We start from the raw sequence: 19,458 nt of genomic DNA, 5'->3' as shown, positions 1-19,458 counted from the left end.
TAGTGTCAAACCCCTAAAGAGCACACGTTTTACCAAAACTTGCTGATTATTAAACGGGTCACGTTCAGTTTAAAGGTGAAAAACTATGCAACAGTTAAAATTGGGACGTTTCCTTAAAAAATAAAACACAATGGAAAATGTTAATATATATGTATTTGTATTCCCTTGTGGACACAACTGAACATAAATATTGAAACATATAAAGATGGATTGCATAATGCAACACTTGTTGGTAAATAATATCCACAGTGACAATACAGAGGTAACATTCATCACTTTGCAAACATCTGTTCAAAAGGAGAGTGAAAAAAATATCAGTCCAGGGTAATGGATAAAGAACATGCTGATCAAATATCATTTTCTCCAATCCAATAAAAATGTAGTGTTTACAGCAATATTTTCTTTTGTGTTCTTGAGCCAGCCAGGAAACACAATTGTTGGTCCATAAAGCTCTGCTTTTGGACAAATGGACAGAAAGACAGCATAACCCATTTAAACTAGATGTTAAACTCCCAGTGCATATAAAAGAGGCCTCAAGATTGTGCTTGTAAGCTCATGGAACATTTGGAGCTAATAAACACGTGAACACTCAAGAAATATTTGAAATGAGTTCACAAATAATGGTATATTTTTTCTTCTCTTTTTTTTTTCTTTTGCCTATTTTTGACTGAGATCTGATTTTCAATGTTCATGCAATCCAAAAGCATCTTCTCAATGCACTGGGCCTTTAATATCACAGTATAGGTTTTTGGACACTGCAGGAGAAGACAGACGCTGATCATAAACCCAGTTGCAGAGCAGAAATTTTAGTTACACACTGAAGGAGTAACATGAAAACATTAAGCACCAAAAGTGTACACACAGGGTTAAGTGCCTGAGTTTGTGGAGCGGCTGTTAAGTTACTGTTTTGCATACTGATAACCATGATGACCACACTAAAATGTATTGTATTATAAGGTGGTAGTCTTGATATTTTCATTTCCAAGCGCCACACTCCTCCTGAATCTACATATGCAGCATCATTCATGCACTCGTGATGCTGTGCTTTGTTTTTAATAGGACACTTTGTACATATACCAATATCATATACAGTACAATGCTTCTCTTTGAACTGGTCGTCTTCATATGAAAAGAGGAATGTTAAGAGTAACCACTTGTACAGAGGTAAACACGCAGTTATGAAATTAGCCTTTTCAGTAAAAGGATCATAAAGGCTCATCTATATATAGAATCAGGAATTAAATGAGGAATTAAATCAGGAATTAAATGAAAGAAATCTTTGTTGTTGCGCTGTATAAAGTGTCTGATAGACAGTAGGTATACAGTGTATTCAGTTAGCAGAGAAGGGTCAAAAGAGCAAATGATAATGGTAGCATGACATTAAAAGGGAAAAAAATCATCATTTGTCCCATCAGTGGTACGAGTCAAACTGACATCGCCAGAACAAGAAAGCCTCTGGAACTAAAGACAGATTTATCCACAGCTACAACTGCTACAACTGCGAGGGAAACACTACTACATAGATAAACTATTTCTGTTAAAATATAAATATAACTGAGAGTTGTGAGCCCTCTTGTGTGGTTATCTGTAAGGTTCAGTTTGAGGATGAAATATCCACACAGACAGTAGTAAACAAGTTTTTTTTTTTTTTTTTTTTTTTTTTTTTTAAACTCTCATCCCACAACATGCACACATCATTTTTCTTCTGAGGTGAAGAAATTTAGAGTTTTTACTGTTTGGTGTTGCTTTGAGCACCCAGTTATTGACACACAAATCTTACTCTGTTTGATGAAATTTACAAGTCTTAGTGAGCTCTTCTGCTCAGACACAAGTCCAGTCACTGTAGAAGAAATCAAAGCTTTAAACACTCTGGATGGTAGCATCAGATTGATGCCTGTAGGTCCCACGTCTGTGGAGTCTTACTCATCCTCACTGTCTACTTTACACTGTCTGTTACAGCATAAATGTCTGAAACAGGTCTTGTCTGGAATCCAGATGAAACTATCTAAGTCCGGAGAGGCAGCCAGTGTCCGAGCCCTTCAAAGAACCTCCGTATGTTCATCACGTAGAAGTCGACGTTGTGAGTGAAGTCGGTGCAAATGTTGGAGTAAGTGTCCACCAGGGTGCAGTAGAGAGCGGTCCCGCCTATGCTGATCACCACAGTAACCAGGCACAGCAGCAGGAGGATCAGGCAGGAATCTCCACCTACCTCATCTATGAAGTAAGAAATAAAGCACAAATGTAATATGCTTCTTTATAATGTCAAAACATTTGACATCACACAGATTTCACCACCTGCAGCCACTGTGTTTCCATACTTTAAATCATTCCTGCACTTTGCATGAGAGGTTATGAGTGATTCTGGGCATAGCAGCTTGTAAATGCATTTAGAATACAGACAAGTTAAATGGTACCTTGCTCAATGCCGTCCTCTGGTTCACTGAAGCGAACTTTGCGTTTAGAGTTCTGTTTGGTAGCGATGTTGTTGGGGGGAGGCAGACCATCAAGTGATGCTCTCCTCCTCTTCAGAATGGAGACCAGACCATCAGGAGACGAACTCTGAAGGAGTCAAAGGAAACAAAAAAATAATGCTTTAATCGTTTTCTTATTCAGTATCTGAGGACTAGTATCAAAATAATCCCAACATCTTTGATAGGTACAGTAGCTTTGAATTCATCCTACTAACAAATATTGCCTGTCTATCAATCTACTTCCCAAATTAGGAACACATCAATGAACCACACAGTTGCACTGAGTGACATGTTGCTATGTTAAATGCACATCTTACTCCTGTTTAAGCAACATTTACAAAAACTACAATATCCTGCTAAAGAAAATTACTGAGACCTTTAAAAAAAAGGAAGAAATTATATGTTTGTCTCCAGTTGTCTCTATCTCCAGTAGCAACCCATGGGCTTGGGCCTGTCTGTGGTACAGTAAGGTAGGTGAGTTAGAAAGTAAAGAGAAATGCACTGACACCATGGCTTGGTTTTGGTCTTTTTTGGATTGTTGACAATTAGTAAAATATAGAATGTCTCCAGTCTTATCTTTTAGGTAATCTAAGCATGCACAGTATAAGACTCAACTTTTAGAAAACCCAAATTGGAGTTGATTTATTTATGAGACTGCTGAAATTTGAAAACAAAACCTTCATCATCACCATAATTACACCTGACATTGAACATGGACAGCCTGAACCGCATGTTAATAAAACAGTAGTACTATTTGGTAAATTTCCAAAAAGTCAGAATCAATGAAGAGAAACTGTCACCATTTAAGGTTGGTCAAAAATGAGTATAACTAATTTTATAGGACTAAATCTTTCTTTTTTTAACTATAGCTGCCAAGTTTTTCACAGTGTGATAGCCCACTGTAAGAACAGGAGCACAAACTAGGAGGTTCAACATGCACCACATAACATTCCCAATTCATTCCAGCCATCACATTTCATCATTCCCTTTCTGTCCCTGTGTTTCTTATTTCAGAGTTGTCATACTGTCAAATAAAGGCAAAAAAAAAAAAAAAAAAAAAAAAAAAACTTTAAAGAACAGAATAAGAACAGAGTAGTAGAACATCTTGTTTTAGATAAAGATACAATACACCATAAAACACAATCAGTGGTGCACAGTGAACAGGCTCTATCAGCAGACTAATGTGAGACCTACTGTATGTTTGGTATTAGTCAACAGGAGTCCAGCAGGATTTTAGACGAACTGGAGCTGAGCCATATAAGCTTGGCTGAGGCAAGTAAACACAGATCTGCAGAAGCACAGGTGTAATAACACAGATGCATAAATGATTCTCTCTGTGTTGGAAAGACGCAGCAGGCCTGACTAGGGTAAAGTATCTCTGTTGGAAAGCATAATTGGACACGGTCAATATTTAAACTGTCCCAAGTTAGATTTCCTTGTAAATATTGTTATCCGATGCAGTGAAGAGCTTCTGACTGACATTCAAACTGCAGGAGCACTGCACAGTCAACAGAGGTCAGTAGACTAGAAATTCGTAGTAAAGCTTAAAACACCTCCCCCTCTAATGAAAATCCTTTGACCTGATCATAATCCCTAAACCAGCCACAGAGCAGAAACAATAACATGAAGCATGGCCATACGCTGACTAGTGAAATAGAGTCGTCCCTCAAGCTGTCAGCCTCATCTGCTGCCATAATTTATAGGTCAATTATTTAGTGAGGTCAGTGGGTCAATACCAAGCTGGATATTGCGCTGGTCATCACATTCAGTCAAATCTGTACAGAGGCACATTAGTATATCACATTTTACTGCTAAGTGCACTTTCTGGATTACAAGTAAAGCCCTGTGTAATTCAGAATTTCCTGTTCTACCACTGTGAAAATTGTAGTGTTACATGGAAATATGCATGGTTTGAGGAATCTGTCAAGACAAAGTAACGTTTGTGAGTGTGAGCATGAAACAAGCTGAGATGTAAACTCTGGCACTCCTCCATAGATAAGTGATTCAGTAAGACAACAAAGGCGAGTGTGTGAGCACCCCAGGCAGATTTTATGGTTAATGGTAAAGTCCCTCTGAATATAAAATATTCTATCATACATATGTCTATGGGGCAGCTCCAGATTTAAGGATACAGTCAATGTCAGTAGCTTTATTTGTTTTTCTATTTTGATGAAAGCAGTTGTCTTTATTAGCTTGCCATTTTGCCTCTGATGAAAAACTGTCATGCACCAGTAATATTTAAAGTAATTTGTTCTTCTGTTTGATACATCACTGAAACAAACAGCTGATTTAGTGCTGCTGTTTCCAGTCATTTCAGTAATGTCTTGTAAGAACTGTAAGAACAGTTTTATTACAGCAGGGTGGAAAGACTAATCATATCAAAACATGATCAGAGTGCTGTGTTTAGGCAAAGCAGTGCTTTGAGCTAAATGCTAACACATCTTAATTTAGTGTGTCAGCATGATAATAGTTGCTAATAAGCGATTTCACACAAAGCATAGGAATGTCATTAGTGTTGCAGGTGTTTGGTCATAAATTAGACAAACAAAAAATGTGATCATCATCATTTGGATCATCAAAGTAAATACAGTTCATCCTGAGGTGAACATGAATGTGTCTAGCAAATTCCACAGCAATCCATCCAATTGTAGTAGAGACATTTCATTAAAAATCACACATGTCTAGATCAAGGTGGTGAACTGAGAGAACTAACAGCAGACTAACACTCTAATCCATCTAATGTAATGTCAGGTTTATAGGGAGCTGGCAAATACAAATAGCATTTACTGTAAAATTCATTAATCTTCAAATAATAACTTTCACACAAGGCATTATGTTAGTTAGTGATGGTGGTATTTATGCATGGACATTAGCTGAGCCTGTGAGTCCTGTAACTGGAGTTCCCCTAGCCAGCTGATGTTGTGCCAGACCTAAATGAGTAGCAGCAAACAGAACTGCACTAAGAGAAACATTCAAAGCCACAAAGCATCATAAAAAATGACTCATCTGTGACAGAAGAACACGTCTTTCAAATATTTCTAATGTCTTATTGTGCTCTCAGAGCTCATTCCAGAGCTTCTGAAAGGACACAGTATGGCCTTTTCACATATCACACTGTCAACAAAGTGATCTATTATATAGCCCATAAACTAATGCTGTTGCCTGCTATTCAGTTCTGTCCAGCAAGTCAGTGTTTTCGCCAGCTGAGGACTGAATGAGCAGTTAGTTATCAGACTAAATGGCTGGTTTTTGAGCATAACTGTGGCTTCACATGTTTCTGTTAGTTCAGCCCTGTTAACTGCTCTACATTTTTGTCAGTGAAGCTACCAGATGTGTACATGACTCATTGCCTCAGCTTATGTCCATGCATCAATTTAAATAAAAGCAAATAACTCAACACATTTACTCAACAAATTAAAATTCCTTCACAAATGACTGAGGCATTCTGGCCAACTGGAAGTCACCAGAAGTTAATTCCAGCTCTGTACAAAACGTATTTCAATTCTAAAACTGGTTGTGCAATTGTTAATTCACTCTGTTTAGTATCTTGTAATGTGACTTTAAAAAGAATGGGGAAAATGTAATCTTGCTTGTAGAAAAACTGCAAAGCCCTAATGAAATGTGACACAAAAGGAGTCCCACCCATGCCCCACCCGTCAAACCTCCACTGGATTACATAATGGCCATGACCCAATCAATGTGAGGCCCTCAGCTTGTACTGCTTATTTGGAATGGCTCTGATTTCATCCCCACCTCTAGGAAGAAGCAGGCCCCTCCAGCTCAGCATTTGAGCCAGGACATGATATCTTGGCTCAGGCGCAGACTCAGTAATGTAGCACATTTGGCAGGATAGACATCCTATGTGTGAGGCCACACCAATGAACATGGGTGGGGGGTTTTAAACATCGAGAAATTGGCGATGACCTCACCAAGGGACCACAGGGATCTTCTGTGGGAGTGTCCCAGCAAAGACAAAGAACTGTGGGTCAGGATGTGCAACTTAAACAAATACAGTCTTACTTTTTTGCAGGTGGAAAGTTTAATAGAGGAGGAAGGAAGGAAGGACAGACGCATGCGGGGATGATGGACAGATGGAAAGGAGAAAGGAAAGAAAGCAGGAAGGAAAGATGAAAGATGGAGACAACCATCAGGAGTTGCAGGGATACAGAATAGGAAAAGATATTTCTACCCCTCCTGTATGCATTACAATGGCAGAGAAACACACCAGACGAGCAGATAAAATTGGATTCCTACCCCTTCTGTGTGGGACAGTTTGGCCAGGTCCTTGTCTGAAGCCTGGGGGACTCCTGTTGGCCACTCCACCTTCACCTCCTCCTCCTCTGGCGTCTCCTCACACGGCTCCTCCTCTTCTACTTCCTGTCCTTCCTCATATGTCTCCTCCTCCTCTTCTCCATCCTCTTCCCTTCCTCCTTCCTGATGCTCTGTCTGCGATGACTCTGAGTTCATGTTTTGCTCTTGTTCTCGATCCTCCTGTGATGTTTCAGGATTGTTGACTAGAATAGTGGAGAAACGTAGGATATTGATTACAGATTTTTACTCTAGCCTTACCTGTATGTGAACATGCTGTGTATTGTTACAGAGCCCTTGTGTAGCTTAAAGGAGCTATTTGTAAGTTTTGCTATCGCTACATAGCCAACATCAGCATTAACAGCTGTTTACTTACCAGTCTAGAAATGTTGAAAATTCAGCATCAAATTTCATTCCTTTACTCGCCAAGAACTGTCTCCAGCTTTGTAAAGCAACACAAATGATTTGTTTCTACTTCTAACCCTTTATTTCTTTTATGGCTTTAAAGTTAGCATACTAACCAGCTAGTGCTGGCCCAACTGGTCTATCCTAGCTTTCTGATAGTGACTCACTGTAGTGTCCAATCTGCCCTAAGAAAGCAGCGCTGCTCAGAGGGCGTATTCTAACCTCTTGTATTGTAAAGGCAATGATGGCTGAAGTTCTTGGCAAGCGACTATCACCACCACCCGCTCTCAGCAAGAAACCATGTTCGACGGCAGAGAAAAGTTACAAATAGCCTCTTTGATGTGTCCATGTGTAGCTGAGAAGGTCATACCACTAACTCGGAACTGGCACTAAAATGAGCCACAGTTCACTCTATTATGTCAGCCTCTTTTCCCCTGTCTACGTAAGGAATTTAAATAGTATTATTTAGATTCTCATTTTCTTTTAAAGCCTTTAGAAACTGCTCAAATACATAAGTTCAAATCATCCTTGAGTCAAATATTGAACTTGTCCACTCCTTTGGTTCAAAACTAATTACCCATGAGCCTCAGCTCTACTTTGTGTTCAGTGTGCATCCGCTAAGCTAAGACAGTGAACACTGTAAACATTGCACTTGCTAGCTTATGATGCTAGCAATGTCTTTTGTGAGCATATTGGCATGCAGTTAGCATTTTACTCAATGCACAGCTGTGCAAAAGTACAGCCTCACTGAGCTGCCAGCATGGCTGCTGATCTTAGTCTTGTTTATTCCTTTGGTACTGTATATAGACAGTAATACATGTTTACCTTTATCATGGCAGGACTGAAGTTCCGGGCTCTTGCTCTGAGTGTCTTTCAGCACCATATTCAGCTTGTTCTGTTGAATCAAACATAGATGACAATAATTCATCTTTTGAAATGAAATGAAACTGATGTATGATCAGTGTAGAAAGGGAAGGTTTTAATGTCTTACCTGGTCCACACTGATGGATGGTCTGAGTGATGCCAAAGAGAGATAAAGACAAAAAAAGACAAGGTAGAGGAAGACCAGACAGACAGCAGGAGGAGAAATCAAGCAGAGGATGGTCAGACAAGGTTAACGGTGCATTACTTAATATATTAAAAAGTTAAAATATTTTAGGCTTTCCATCAGAAGCTGGCATCTCTTCTCAAGCCAAATCAAATCCACCTGCACAAAATGACCGTGGGCTACAATCAAATACCAAGAGAGTCACAGAATAGGGACAGAACAGTGCCTGGCATCCAGACCTGCGGTATTTGTCTGTGTCTGGTGGAAATCACTATCCTGCGGAAATCCTTTCTGCTTTATCAGAAATATTGATTTTTTTTTTTTTTTCAAAATCATTCCCATGTGCGTCTGCATCTTCAGTGTATCCTCATGCATTATCAATGTGCTGGCTTTATCTGGGACTCCTCAGTGTCCATACAGAAGACAAAGATAGAAGTCGATTACAGTAAATCAAAATGGTTGCTAAAAGGTTTCTGTCCAACCGTGATGAAGGTAATGGGAGGAAATGTGAATGGCATGAGAGGAATTTAGTTGAGACACTGTTTGAGCTCCTGCCATCTGGATAGGAGCGGAGTCACGGGAACACTCCACATCAAAGACATAACTTTACTAAATACATGTTAAATGACAAAGAAATAAGTGTGGAAAGTCTGCTGCTGCCTCAAACCACACCCTGTGGAAGAATTGTTGTGGCAGGTCACAAAATAAACAGGCTGTTGATGGATTCAGGTTCTCTCCCATGTATCTGTCTGTCTCAGCAATGTAGAACAGGTTTATCAGAAAGCAAAGTGTCTAAGTTTCAGCAGAAAAATGTTGCGTGTAAATGTTGTGTGTACCTGGGGTGTGTCCTGCAGATCTGGCTCAGTGTCTCAATGTGTTTCTGAGTGATGGTGTCTGTCTCAGCAGGCAAACTGCTCTCAGTGTTCTTCTCTCTCCACCGGCTCTCTGGGGACATATGTAGAGCACAGGTGCACACAAAATAAATGCACACACCCACTCTTTGTCTCAGTACAGCACAGAACTGCATGTAGGTTTTTGACCATTGGTAATATTTTTCAGAGGGAAGAAAAGGATGCACGCAGTACCCCAGTTTTCCTGCAGGGCGGTGAGGTTGGAGAGCAAACGTTCATGGTAGAGCTTCTCCAGCTGTAGGAACTGAATAGCCCACTGATCTGGTAGCATAGTTAAAGAAACCAACTGAGACTTTCAATCTAAATATCTCTAATTAACTACAGTTTTAGTTATTTTAAGCCATAGCTTGATGTGTAATTTTTAAGTGTAATATGTAGTGACACACAAGATGTGTAATATACTGTATGTGTAATGTTAAATCACACTGTACAGCAGGGGTCTAGAACCATTTTTCTCATGACACCAAAACCAATTCATACTTGTTAGTATATACTTCAATAATAATAATAATTCAAGAGGCTGGTGCACAGGTACACAAACTGAGATTAATACATAACATCAAGAGGTTAGAAAATTGTAAACAAAAGGTCAATTAAAAGAGCAAAACACTGCTCACTTATTGTAAGATCAGTCTGGGTAAGAGCATCAGCCAATTATGTTAAAAAAAGGGCAGTTGTATGCCTCCAAAAACCAGTCCAATTGCAGTTAATTAGCATGTAAATTTTAGAATTACAGCCAAAAAATGTGTTTTGTGCGGTCACAGTGCCTTTGACCTTTGACCACAAGAATCAGTTCATCCTTGAGTTCAAGTGAACCAAATTTGAAGAAATTCCCTCAAGGTGTTACTGAGATATCACCTGACAAGGATGGGAACTGAGGACAGACAACCAGAAAATACTGCCTCTGGCCATGGCTATCGCCTGCACAGAGGCATAACAAAGGGGAAAAAATACTGGAGAAACATTTTCCACTCGCCAGATACTATCAAGGATAGAGGCATAGGAAATTACCCATTAGTCCAGAAGAATGAATGAAATGTGAATGTAGTCAGTCAAGGAAGAAAGGCAGCAAAAGTTTTCTGCTACAGTGAAATACAATACATGCAGCTCTAGTGTTGAATTCATTAGTGAAGTATTCTTTGGGGGAACCAGATTAAGCTAGTTGTTTCCTTTGATAACAGATGAAACGGTCTACGGTTATTTTAAAGGCACTTTATAATTAAAAAACAACCACTTCTTGCACAGCTAAGACTTGAGTAAAGAATCTGGATAAAGAAGTGGAAATGGAAACACAATTTCAGGTTCCTCTAGCTTGATCTGAAGCACTGAAAGCCTTCACAAGAACTTCACTACTTGAAGTTGTACTGGGAGAGATGGCTGTGAGGCTAAACACATGTTTTGCTAAAAAGTTAGGTTTATGACAAACTGTGCTTAGGTAGGACAAATAAATCACACAAATGTCTCCCAGTGAACACCTCCCCTCCCCAGTCTTAGACATTTTTCTTGTTCTATCTCACAAACCCTCCCTCGCCATACATTAAGCATTCTCTCTGTGTCTGTGTTTGTCTTTCTCCTCTCACATGTAAACACATAAACACAAACCATCCTCTTTGCAGAAAGACAGGCTGACAGCTGTTGCCAGGCCAACAGCACAAACAGAACCAGAGGAAACTACTACTGCAAACCCTCAGGGCTTTGAGCCAAAGTATGGGGAACACCCAGTGACTGAGGGACAAATGAACAGATAGAAAACAACAGCAGCAATGAGACAGACATAGATGTGTCTGACAGAGAGAAAGACAGCAAACAACCCAACAAACATAATATTATTAATAGAAGCTTTTTACCCTCTGACGTCACTCATGTTTCATTGACTGTTTAATTTTGTGGGAGGGTTTTCAGCCAACGCAGATGGAAACACTCTTTACTTTTTTTTTTCCCCCAACATCACAAGTGCCACTCTGGCTCAGTCACGACTCAGCTGGAAAATACTAGTGATTGGCAAATGTTACAATACCTATAAACCGCAAAATGAGGTCACTGTGAGCTTGAAAGGATACAGTCCTCTTTGAGTGAGTAGGCCTCTGCAATCTGAAAAAAAGGCCATTGATTAAACAGGAGGTACAGTGCACTGATTCACAATGAAGTGCAGTACACAGATCAGACACATCATCTGTGTTTGTGACTTAAAATAACTCGTTCCAGTGTGAAACATCACAATTAACCCATGATGAATCAAAGCACACAGTGACCTTAAGCCATGCTTCTGTGTGCTTAAAATGACATTGTCAAACACTGATTAGGCTGCTCAACCACATGTAGATGTTTTTGTTTGAAATTCATCAAATTCCTTCAAAGATGAGGATCACATGGTAGTGTCACACCAAGAGGCAGAGCCATGCAGACAACCTGTGAGACATGAGGTCACATGCTACGACTTATGGTCCGGATTAACTTGTCTCTGTGGGATTTTTTCCCATCCAGATAGACTTTACCTTCCAACCAGTCGAACATATGACTTCTAGACAGTGAATCAGATATATTTCTGTAATTCCCTGATCGCAGGTAGCTTTGGAGCTACAGCTAAGATATGAAGTGTTCTATGTGTTATATACGTATCAAGGAAAGCATCAAATCCTGCATCTAGAATTTGGCATTTTTGACTGAAAAGGACTAAGACAATTAATCAAGAGTTGATCAATTTTTGGTCTTTTAACTAATTGATTGATCACCTAATCATTTTAGCTCTAGTTGGTTTCCTATACCTCTCTGTTCAAAATGACTCTGACCATAACTTTGTACCCTATGAATACTTGTGTCTCCTCAGTGGCCTGTAGTTTTTGCACACAGACTCATACACAGAGTGAACAATAATGACATTTTCTCTCTGTGTGCATCACACCCTGTATGTTTGTTTACACATATTTCCAATAGTAGGCATGGTAGATTACACTTACTGTAGCCCGAGTATACTTAAGAAATAATCAGAACAGAAATATTAAAAGAAATTATCTTAGGATCATGAGCAAACGTTATCCAGGCATCCCTACCACTTAGCTTCGTGATGTTATAATAGGGCCTTATCAGTGTTGGTAGGAACCTGCTTCTTCCACACACATCTCAAATCCCTGGTAATTCACAGATCTTCTTGAATTCTCTTACTTAATTGATGATGTTTGTACTTGTAGCTGTATCCTACATTTATCACAATCATGATTTACCAAGAGCCAAACCCCACCAGGGGCAGATGTGCAAACTTACATGAAGTATTTTTAAGCCAGATAAACATTCTTGTGTTGCTTTGATTAATTATTTAGTCTTGATTTCCTGACTTCTTGTTTTGGGTATCTTTTATTTTAGACTAATGAATTCAGGCTATGAAATATTCGGTACACCAGGGATAGCAGCCATGACCAAATATGGAAGCCTTGTGTCTAACAGAATATGAAAGACACTGACCATGTTCCTGCTAAAAGTGAGTTTACATGCTGAACATAGTTATCTGTAGTGTGTCCATTCACTCACACCAACAGTAATTCCTTGTAATGTGAGTGTATTTGTCAAAAAACTATAACTGTGATCATGTGTCTGACTCCAGGTCATTTAACTGCTTTTTTCAAATGAGCCTGATCCTGATTGCGCTGCTTTGCCTCTTTTCCTTTCTTAGCATTTGAGGCAAAATGGCTTCACCTTTGTTCTGTGATTACAGCAGTTGGCAGCAATGCAAGCTAAACTACAAGCTTCCAAAGGTATGAGAATAGCTAAAACAAATTAATCATATTGTCTAAGTATTGTTTGGAAATTGTGGCCTACAAAGGATTTCACGCGCAACATGAAACCTCTGATCTTTAGCTGTGATCCTTTTCAACTAAACACAGAGACCAAACTATATTTATCACACCTCTAATTAGCATGTCTGTTTGAATACTGTAATTGTGATGTGAGGCAGGGGAGGCAGCAGGAGATGAACAAAGGAGCAGAGGGTTGCCAGTTCAACTCCCCACACCTGCAGAGTAGAGCAGTTGCATAAATGTTCTCTTCTGCTTCAGTAACTACTGCTGATGTCTCCTTGAGCAATGACGTTTACAGGGACTGTGTAACAATCTCAGACACCTGACCTTTTTGAATGATAGTTATTTTGGTGGATTTGCACAGTGGTGATAAAAATCTGTTCTATTCTAATACGTTTGAGAAACGCCAGCTCAGGCATTTATTATGTTTGTCTCAGCCGACACAGAAAACGAAGACAATAGAATGAGGTCACACAGGACTGCCTTACAGTAAGCATACAGGTAGATGCATATACACCCTCACACAAAGTCAGTCTGTCAGACTAAATAAAGACATATTCTCTCAGGAATTGGGAGAAAAAAATCCTCCTGCTTTCTCTCACATATATACCCACCCACACACACACAAACACACCTGGTGCAAGGAGTGTGGCAGCAGTGTGTAGTCACTGTTTTCTCCGAGGGATTGCAGGGAGGCCAGCAGCTCTGGGCTGAGGCCCAGCGGTCCATCTCCAGAGACACCTCCTAGAAACATACAGCACAAACAAACGCTAGAATGAAATACACCTAATGTTTCAGATGTTTTGGTTCTATTTTGTTAACCTTTAACATCAATGCTGTGTAAACTCTGATCACAGTATCTTTGCTGTGATGCTTCAGTGTTGTATTTCCAAATGGTTGACGTATTCAGTCAGTGATAGAAATGCACACTTATTCATATGTAAATATATACTATGTTAAAACAGTTGTTCCGTGTCTTCTATGGGCATTTCAGTCAATTTATATCACTTTCATGTCTGAACACTAAATATAAAGCTAAAGCAGCAGCCACCTAGCTTTGCTTAACATAAAGACTGGATACAATGGGAAGCAGCTAGCCCAGCCCAGCTAGCTAGTTTAGCACATAACCCCCTGTAAAGCCGCGACATGACATTTTTGCATTTCATTTTTTGTACAGATTAAACTAACAACTTAAAACCTTTTGATTTGTGAGCTTTAGAGGTGTCGGTCTTTACGTTAAATAAAGTTAATAACTAGCTTTGTTTAGCATACTGCTTTGTGTGTGTGTGTGTGTGTGTGTGTGTGTGGCTTTCTTTGTGAGGACCAACTTGAGTTTTCTATCATAGTGAGAACATTTCTGCATTGTGAGGACAGATGGACAGTTCTCCCTATTTCAAAGGACTGTTCAAAAGGTTAAGACTTTGTTTTATAGGTTAAGTTTAGAATTATATAATTTAGGGGTTAGGCATTTAGTTGTGACAGTTAAGGTTAGTGTTAGGGGCAGGAGGACACATTATGTGAGTGTGGGTCCTCACAAGCATAAGAAAGACACATATGTGTGTGTATGTGTGTGTGTCAGCCCCAGAAGACGTGATATATGTTAAAGCCAACTGACAAACAGGCTCTTACCTCAGCAGGTTGCCATCAGTGACAGACCATCAGCCCTTCAGCCATTACTGTGACAATTAGTCATTATTATCTGGAGCTGTATGGTGCAATAATCCAGCTCCAGCTATATACTGTACTATATCATGAGCATCCAGTACTGGTCATGGCTTCTTTACAGCTTAGTACCATCCTGATCATCTTAAGCTCTGTTTTTTCTGCGCATTGTAACAGTTTGTGGGAAACTGTGGTCCATAGATGCATGAAAAGTTGTGACTTGTTCTGAAAAGCTTTCAATCAGTTCTCTGCAGGATGATGTGTGTTATCACTCTACTGTGTCTCTGCTGTTCTAAAAGATTAATAAAATCAGTCTAGGGTCATTTAGAGATGTTAAACTATATCTGTGAGACATTTTATTCAATGAGCTGTAATGAGGAGCTTATTTTAAAATGTCATTACCATCCACATCAGCTGACACTGCAAAAAATCCTAATTCCCTCAAGTACACAAACAAAACAAACAAACAAAAATCACAGAGCAGCTGTAGATTAGATTAAAAATACATAACATGGTGAGAAATATTTTACCTGTGGTACTATCAATGAATACGTCTTCCTCTTTCTGTGTAAGACCAGTGTCAGGACCTTTCGGCGGGCTGGTATTCTTGTTACCCATCGCCTCTGTCACTTTCCCAATCTTCTCGTCCAAATCAGTGTTCCCCAAAAGCTTGTCCAGGACCCTGGTGTGGTCCACGACTGGGTCTCTTTTGGGCCTTCACTTGAAACAACAACAACAACAAAATGTCTCTGACCTTTATCGAAGTAAGAGGAGCAAATTACTTGGGAAAGTATGTGTTGCTTGAAGCTCCTGGAAAGACTTCAGTGGGGTCTCAAACAGTGAAGTATGAGGTCTCTGCAGGTTCGGTTTGGGATCACTGTTGACAGAGCATGTGATTTAATCTTCCTTCACCTCTCCTGGGTGGCCGAGAACAGAACGAGATTTGAAATGTCCACCACAGTCTACAAAGGATGTAGTTCCCAGTTCTTGTTGGCTCTCTGCAGTCCTATCTGTGGTTTACTGTGTTTTGCTCTTCTCTCTTACATGCAGAATTCAGTGTAGCTTCTTTTCCCTGTCCCTAGCAAGCTGTCAGAAAAATTAGGCACATTTTAAAAAGAGAACATAATGTATGCGTTAAGCATGCAGAATGTACTGAGATAGAGACGACATACAAATAGAGTAAGAAGAGATAACTGAATGCAGAGAGAAGCAGCATTGCTGGTAAAAATGGTGTTATGTCATTGACTGAAAGGGCTGTCTTTGTGTCTACACCATAACTGTCCATTGAGGCATGGCAGAGTGCTCCATTCTGAAGAACTCTCAGGTTGAAAACAACTCTGTGTGTATTTTATCTACTACTTTATCTTTTCATGTGTCCTTTGTTCCAGATATATTTTTCCTTGAATTATAGCTTCAGAGATTCAGAGTTTCCCTAATTTCACTCAGCAAGTACAAACTTGTGTCCATTTATTTTAGCTTCATGCAGTATCATGCAGCAAATTTATACACAAGCTTGCAAAAACAGTGACTTCCTGTCTCCATTGGTAGATGTTAGATAGGCAGCTGACTTGCAGCAGATAAATACACTGTATTTCTGCCTCATGAAACCCACATTTTCAGCCTGAGTGATCTGAGGACATTAAGCTGTGTGATGCTATGTGTTCACACAGCATGTTAGCAGTCATGTGAGCACTCTTGAGTTCTGCAACATGGAATGTGACACAAAGTACAAACGCTGGGGGCAGAGACTGACTCATAGGGATGTGTAGCATAAAATTAAGAATGATGCAGGACAGGCTCAAGATGAAAATTTGTGTAGATTGTGCTAAAACACACTATGACAGTTGATTGACTATGACTGTGAATTACTACTTTTTTTTTTGCCATTTACCCTTTTTCCTTATGTATATACTGAACATTACTGTTGCCTGTTTTCCAAAGCTAAGTTAAATGTCTTTTTCCTGGCCTTTCAGAAAGTACTTTCAGAAAGTCAATTTGCAGAGGCTTAAAATAATAGACATTTGGAAAAATGTCATGCTAAGAGATAGATGAGAGATCAATAATCCCCTCATATCTGTACAGTAAGAATGAAGCTAGAGACAGCAGCCGGTAAGCTTATCTTAGCATAAAGGCCAGAAACAAACAGACTGAGATAATTCTAGGGAGTCACTACACCCAGCCAAGAAATAATCCACTACATAACCTTCTGTGTAACCAGGACCTGTTGTTTTTACTTTTTTTTGCACAGATCAAACAAATATGATACAACATGTTAAGCTTCAAAGGTGCTATTAGGCAGATTTACCTTTGGACAGTGCCAGACTAGCTGTTCCTAGTGTTTATGCTAAAATAAGCTAATCTCTAGCTATTGGCTGTAGCTTCATATTTAGTGTAGTTTCAAACATGAGTGTATTGATCTTGTATTTCCCAAAATGTCTCACTAATTCTTTACATTTTGCTTGTTCAATCCATGGCTGCTGTGGAAATTCTTCATTCCATAATCACATGACAAAAACTGTGATAAAAGTAAAAGCAGACATTGACTCACTGTGATTTATTACTGTAAGCAAGTTGCCCTCACAACACATTCAAAATCTGGAATTTTTTTTTTTTTTTTTTTGGAAAATGGTGAGCAGCAATGTATCACAACAACCTCCATAAAGTAATGAGATGATACATGCAAAAAAAAAAAAAAGAAAAAAAAGTGTTGCTTGGTTCCTTCACCACCATCACTGTGAAGCTCGCTGAACTCAGTTTGAACTCTGTCACTTGTGCTTCTATTCACACTACTCATCTTTAAAATGTATTGACACCCAGTCTAATACTTAGCTATGTGAAAACTGAACTGCAGTGAGAAATAATAATAATAGACAGCTTTTTCGTTTCGGCTGTTGTCTGTCTAGTTGACTGTCCAGTGGTTTCAATCAATTTTCTCACGTTTGTTTGTTTTGTTTTTTTTCGCACAAGTGGGTGGCCGAGTGTGCGTGCGTGCGTGCGTGTGCACGTGTCTCTGCGTTAGGCAAAGTCAACATGTGCATCGAGGGCGCGTGCCACTAACGCTTTCGTGCACTACACGACACCTCGCGCTCAATTATACGTTTTTTTTTCTGACAACATTAATTTTCCACTGCTTTTTTTTTTAAATATTTGGCGTCATGATGGGAAGATGCTGAGCTAAAAAAAACACAATAGCATCTCTATGATAGCGTGTCTGAAGTAGGCTATCGAGTTTATAGCTTTTTTTCTCCGGTTATGTCCATAATATTGCCATTACATTCGCTACTTCCTATTTCTGATGTGACATCCCTCTTAAACCCGTTCGAGGACTAATGTAATTCCTTCTGATGAAAAAGAAAAACATGCAAGCTCCCCTTATCGTGTTCGTGTAAGTTAATGTGACATAACAAAACGGAACACACAGGGCAGAGGATGGAGAGATGTACTCACTGCTGGATGATGTCTCGCAGTTTCTCGTCTGAACATCAACGCCCCGAAAGCAGCGTGGCTGTGTTTTCCTCTCCCCCGTCGGCCTACAGCAGGATCCACACAAACCTCACTCTGTCATCTGTCCGTCTCCGACACTCTCTCATGCTTCTTGTTTACGGTCCGATCCGGGGATTTTTCTCACCTTCCCCTCATTGCAAGATAGATGTTCCTACATGTCGTGATTTCTTTATTTATTTGAGCATGTGGCCGAGGCTGCCATCTTCTGGCAGATGTGTCACACTGGCTCCTGGCTGTGTGTCAGTGGTTATGTAACAGCAGATGAAGCGGTCATATGATGGGGGTGTTAAGCTGATAAACCGTGCACCGGATTACAAGGGGAATAGCAAAAAATGTACACCGTCTTTGCATTCTGTTGTTACCATTACATAAACAGAGCAGAAAACACATTGAATCCATTTATCAGACTGATGAGGTACATGTCAGCCAATCATCAGAATTGTGATGTGTATTCTCTGACTGAAAAGTGCCCCCAACTCTCTTCTTCATTGACACCATGCACTCACTATATAAGCATGTAACAGATATCAAAGGAGAGGACGTATGCTTGGTCATTTTAATTAAAAAAAAAAAAAATCACAGTTAATGTACATCAGTGCATCAAATGTGCAGTGATTGCATGTTATTGGGTCCACACAACACCACATGTAATGGGGAGTGTTTGTGATTTAAAGTATCACTTGGTTAGTTATAGCAGCTTTGAAGTAAATCCCAGAAACTACCAGAAACCATTATCTGTTTAAACTGCATCGAACACGAATGCACCAAATTCCCAGATGGTGTAATGAGATGACATTTTATATGAACTGATAATGTTACTATTGTGTGTAGTAGCATATGCATTTTTGATATGCAGTAATATGTTACTACATAATGTATCAGTAAGCTTGTAACAATCATTTCTGTAAGGAAAAAAAATGTAGGTTTGCACCTTAACACATATCAAATTAAGGGAAATTTATTTTGACAGACTTTTAGTTTACTTTGCTTTACTTTGCTTCTCAGAGGCAGAAACAGTACAGTGCTTATTTCCTTAATTTTTTTATCTTAGAATGCACAAATGAATAAGAGGATAATTTACCTGTGTAAACAACATTAATGCAATTCCCACATCTTCATCTCAAAATAGTCATTCTAATGTTTGAATGGGCCGAGGCGAGCTGCATTTGTGTTTCCAGAAGCTTACATGCCTCCAAAACGGGGGGAAATAACTTTTCTTGTCTTCAGTTTTAAAATACATTCACATGCATTATTCAGGTTTAAATGACCCATGGACATGGTGCAGTCTGTGTGTGTGTGTTTGTGTTTTCATCTCTTTTTCTAAATCTGAGCACACACACAGGCAGACTGTGGTTGTT

The 19,458-nt window shown here is 39.4% G+C and overlaps 1 protein-coding gene across 2 annotated transcripts; it reads right to left on the bottom strand.

The window, feature by feature from the left end:
- Window positions 1–135: 135 nt before the first annotated feature.
- On the bottom strand, window positions 136–18,515 carry cnstb (consortin, connexin sorting protein b). Of its 2 annotated transcripts, none has more exons than XM_018694790.2 (11): window positions 18,044–18,515; window positions 15,127–15,682; window positions 13,569–13,678; window positions 11,204–11,234; window positions 9,318–9,404; window positions 9,069–9,177; window positions 8,176–8,197; window positions 8,010–8,079; window positions 6,726–6,985; window positions 2,415–2,559; window positions 136–2,214 (listed from the first exon to the last, which is right to left on the bottom strand). In XM_018694790.2, the coding sequence occupies exons 2-11, from the start codon at window positions 15,212–15,214 to the stop codon at window positions 2,006–2,008; spliced, it is 1,131 nt and encodes a 376-aa protein (XP_018550306.1). In that variant the 5' UTR covers window positions 15,215–15,682; window positions 18,044–18,515; the 3' UTR covers window positions 136–2,005. The 2 variants fall into 2 exon arrangements, with proteins under 2 accessions (XP_018550306.1, XP_050927948.1); XM_051071991.1 differs by having other exon boundaries at window positions 15,127–15,316.
- Between the last annotated feature and the right edge of the window lie 943 nt (window positions 18,516–19,458).

The sequence above is a fragment of the Lates calcarifer genome, linkage group LG7_1 (genome assembly GCF_001640805.2).
Source record: "Lates calcarifer isolate ASB-BC8 linkage group LG7_1, TLL_Latcal_v3, whole genome shotgun sequence".
Classification (NCBI taxonomy): Eukaryota; Metazoa; Chordata; class Actinopteri; family Centropomidae; genus Lates; species Lates calcarifer.
Note: the sequence above shows the minus strand (reverse complement) of the source record. Positions and strands in the feature narration are given on the sequence as shown.

Excerpts from the sequence above, each read along its gene's own strand:
- cnstb (XM_018694790.2), bottom strand. The coding sequence starts at position 15,214 with ATGGGTAACAAGAATACCAGCCCGCCGAAAGGTCCTGACACTGGTCTT. Across the intron at positions 8,198-9,068 it reads ATCTGCAGGACACACCCCAG|ACCATCCATCAGTGTGGACC; the intron begins GTACACACAACA and ends GGCATCACTCAG. Across the intron at positions 8,080-8,175 it reads CATCCATCAGTGTGGACCAG|AACAAGCTGAATATGGTGCT; the intron begins GTAAGACATTAA and ends TTGATTCAACAG.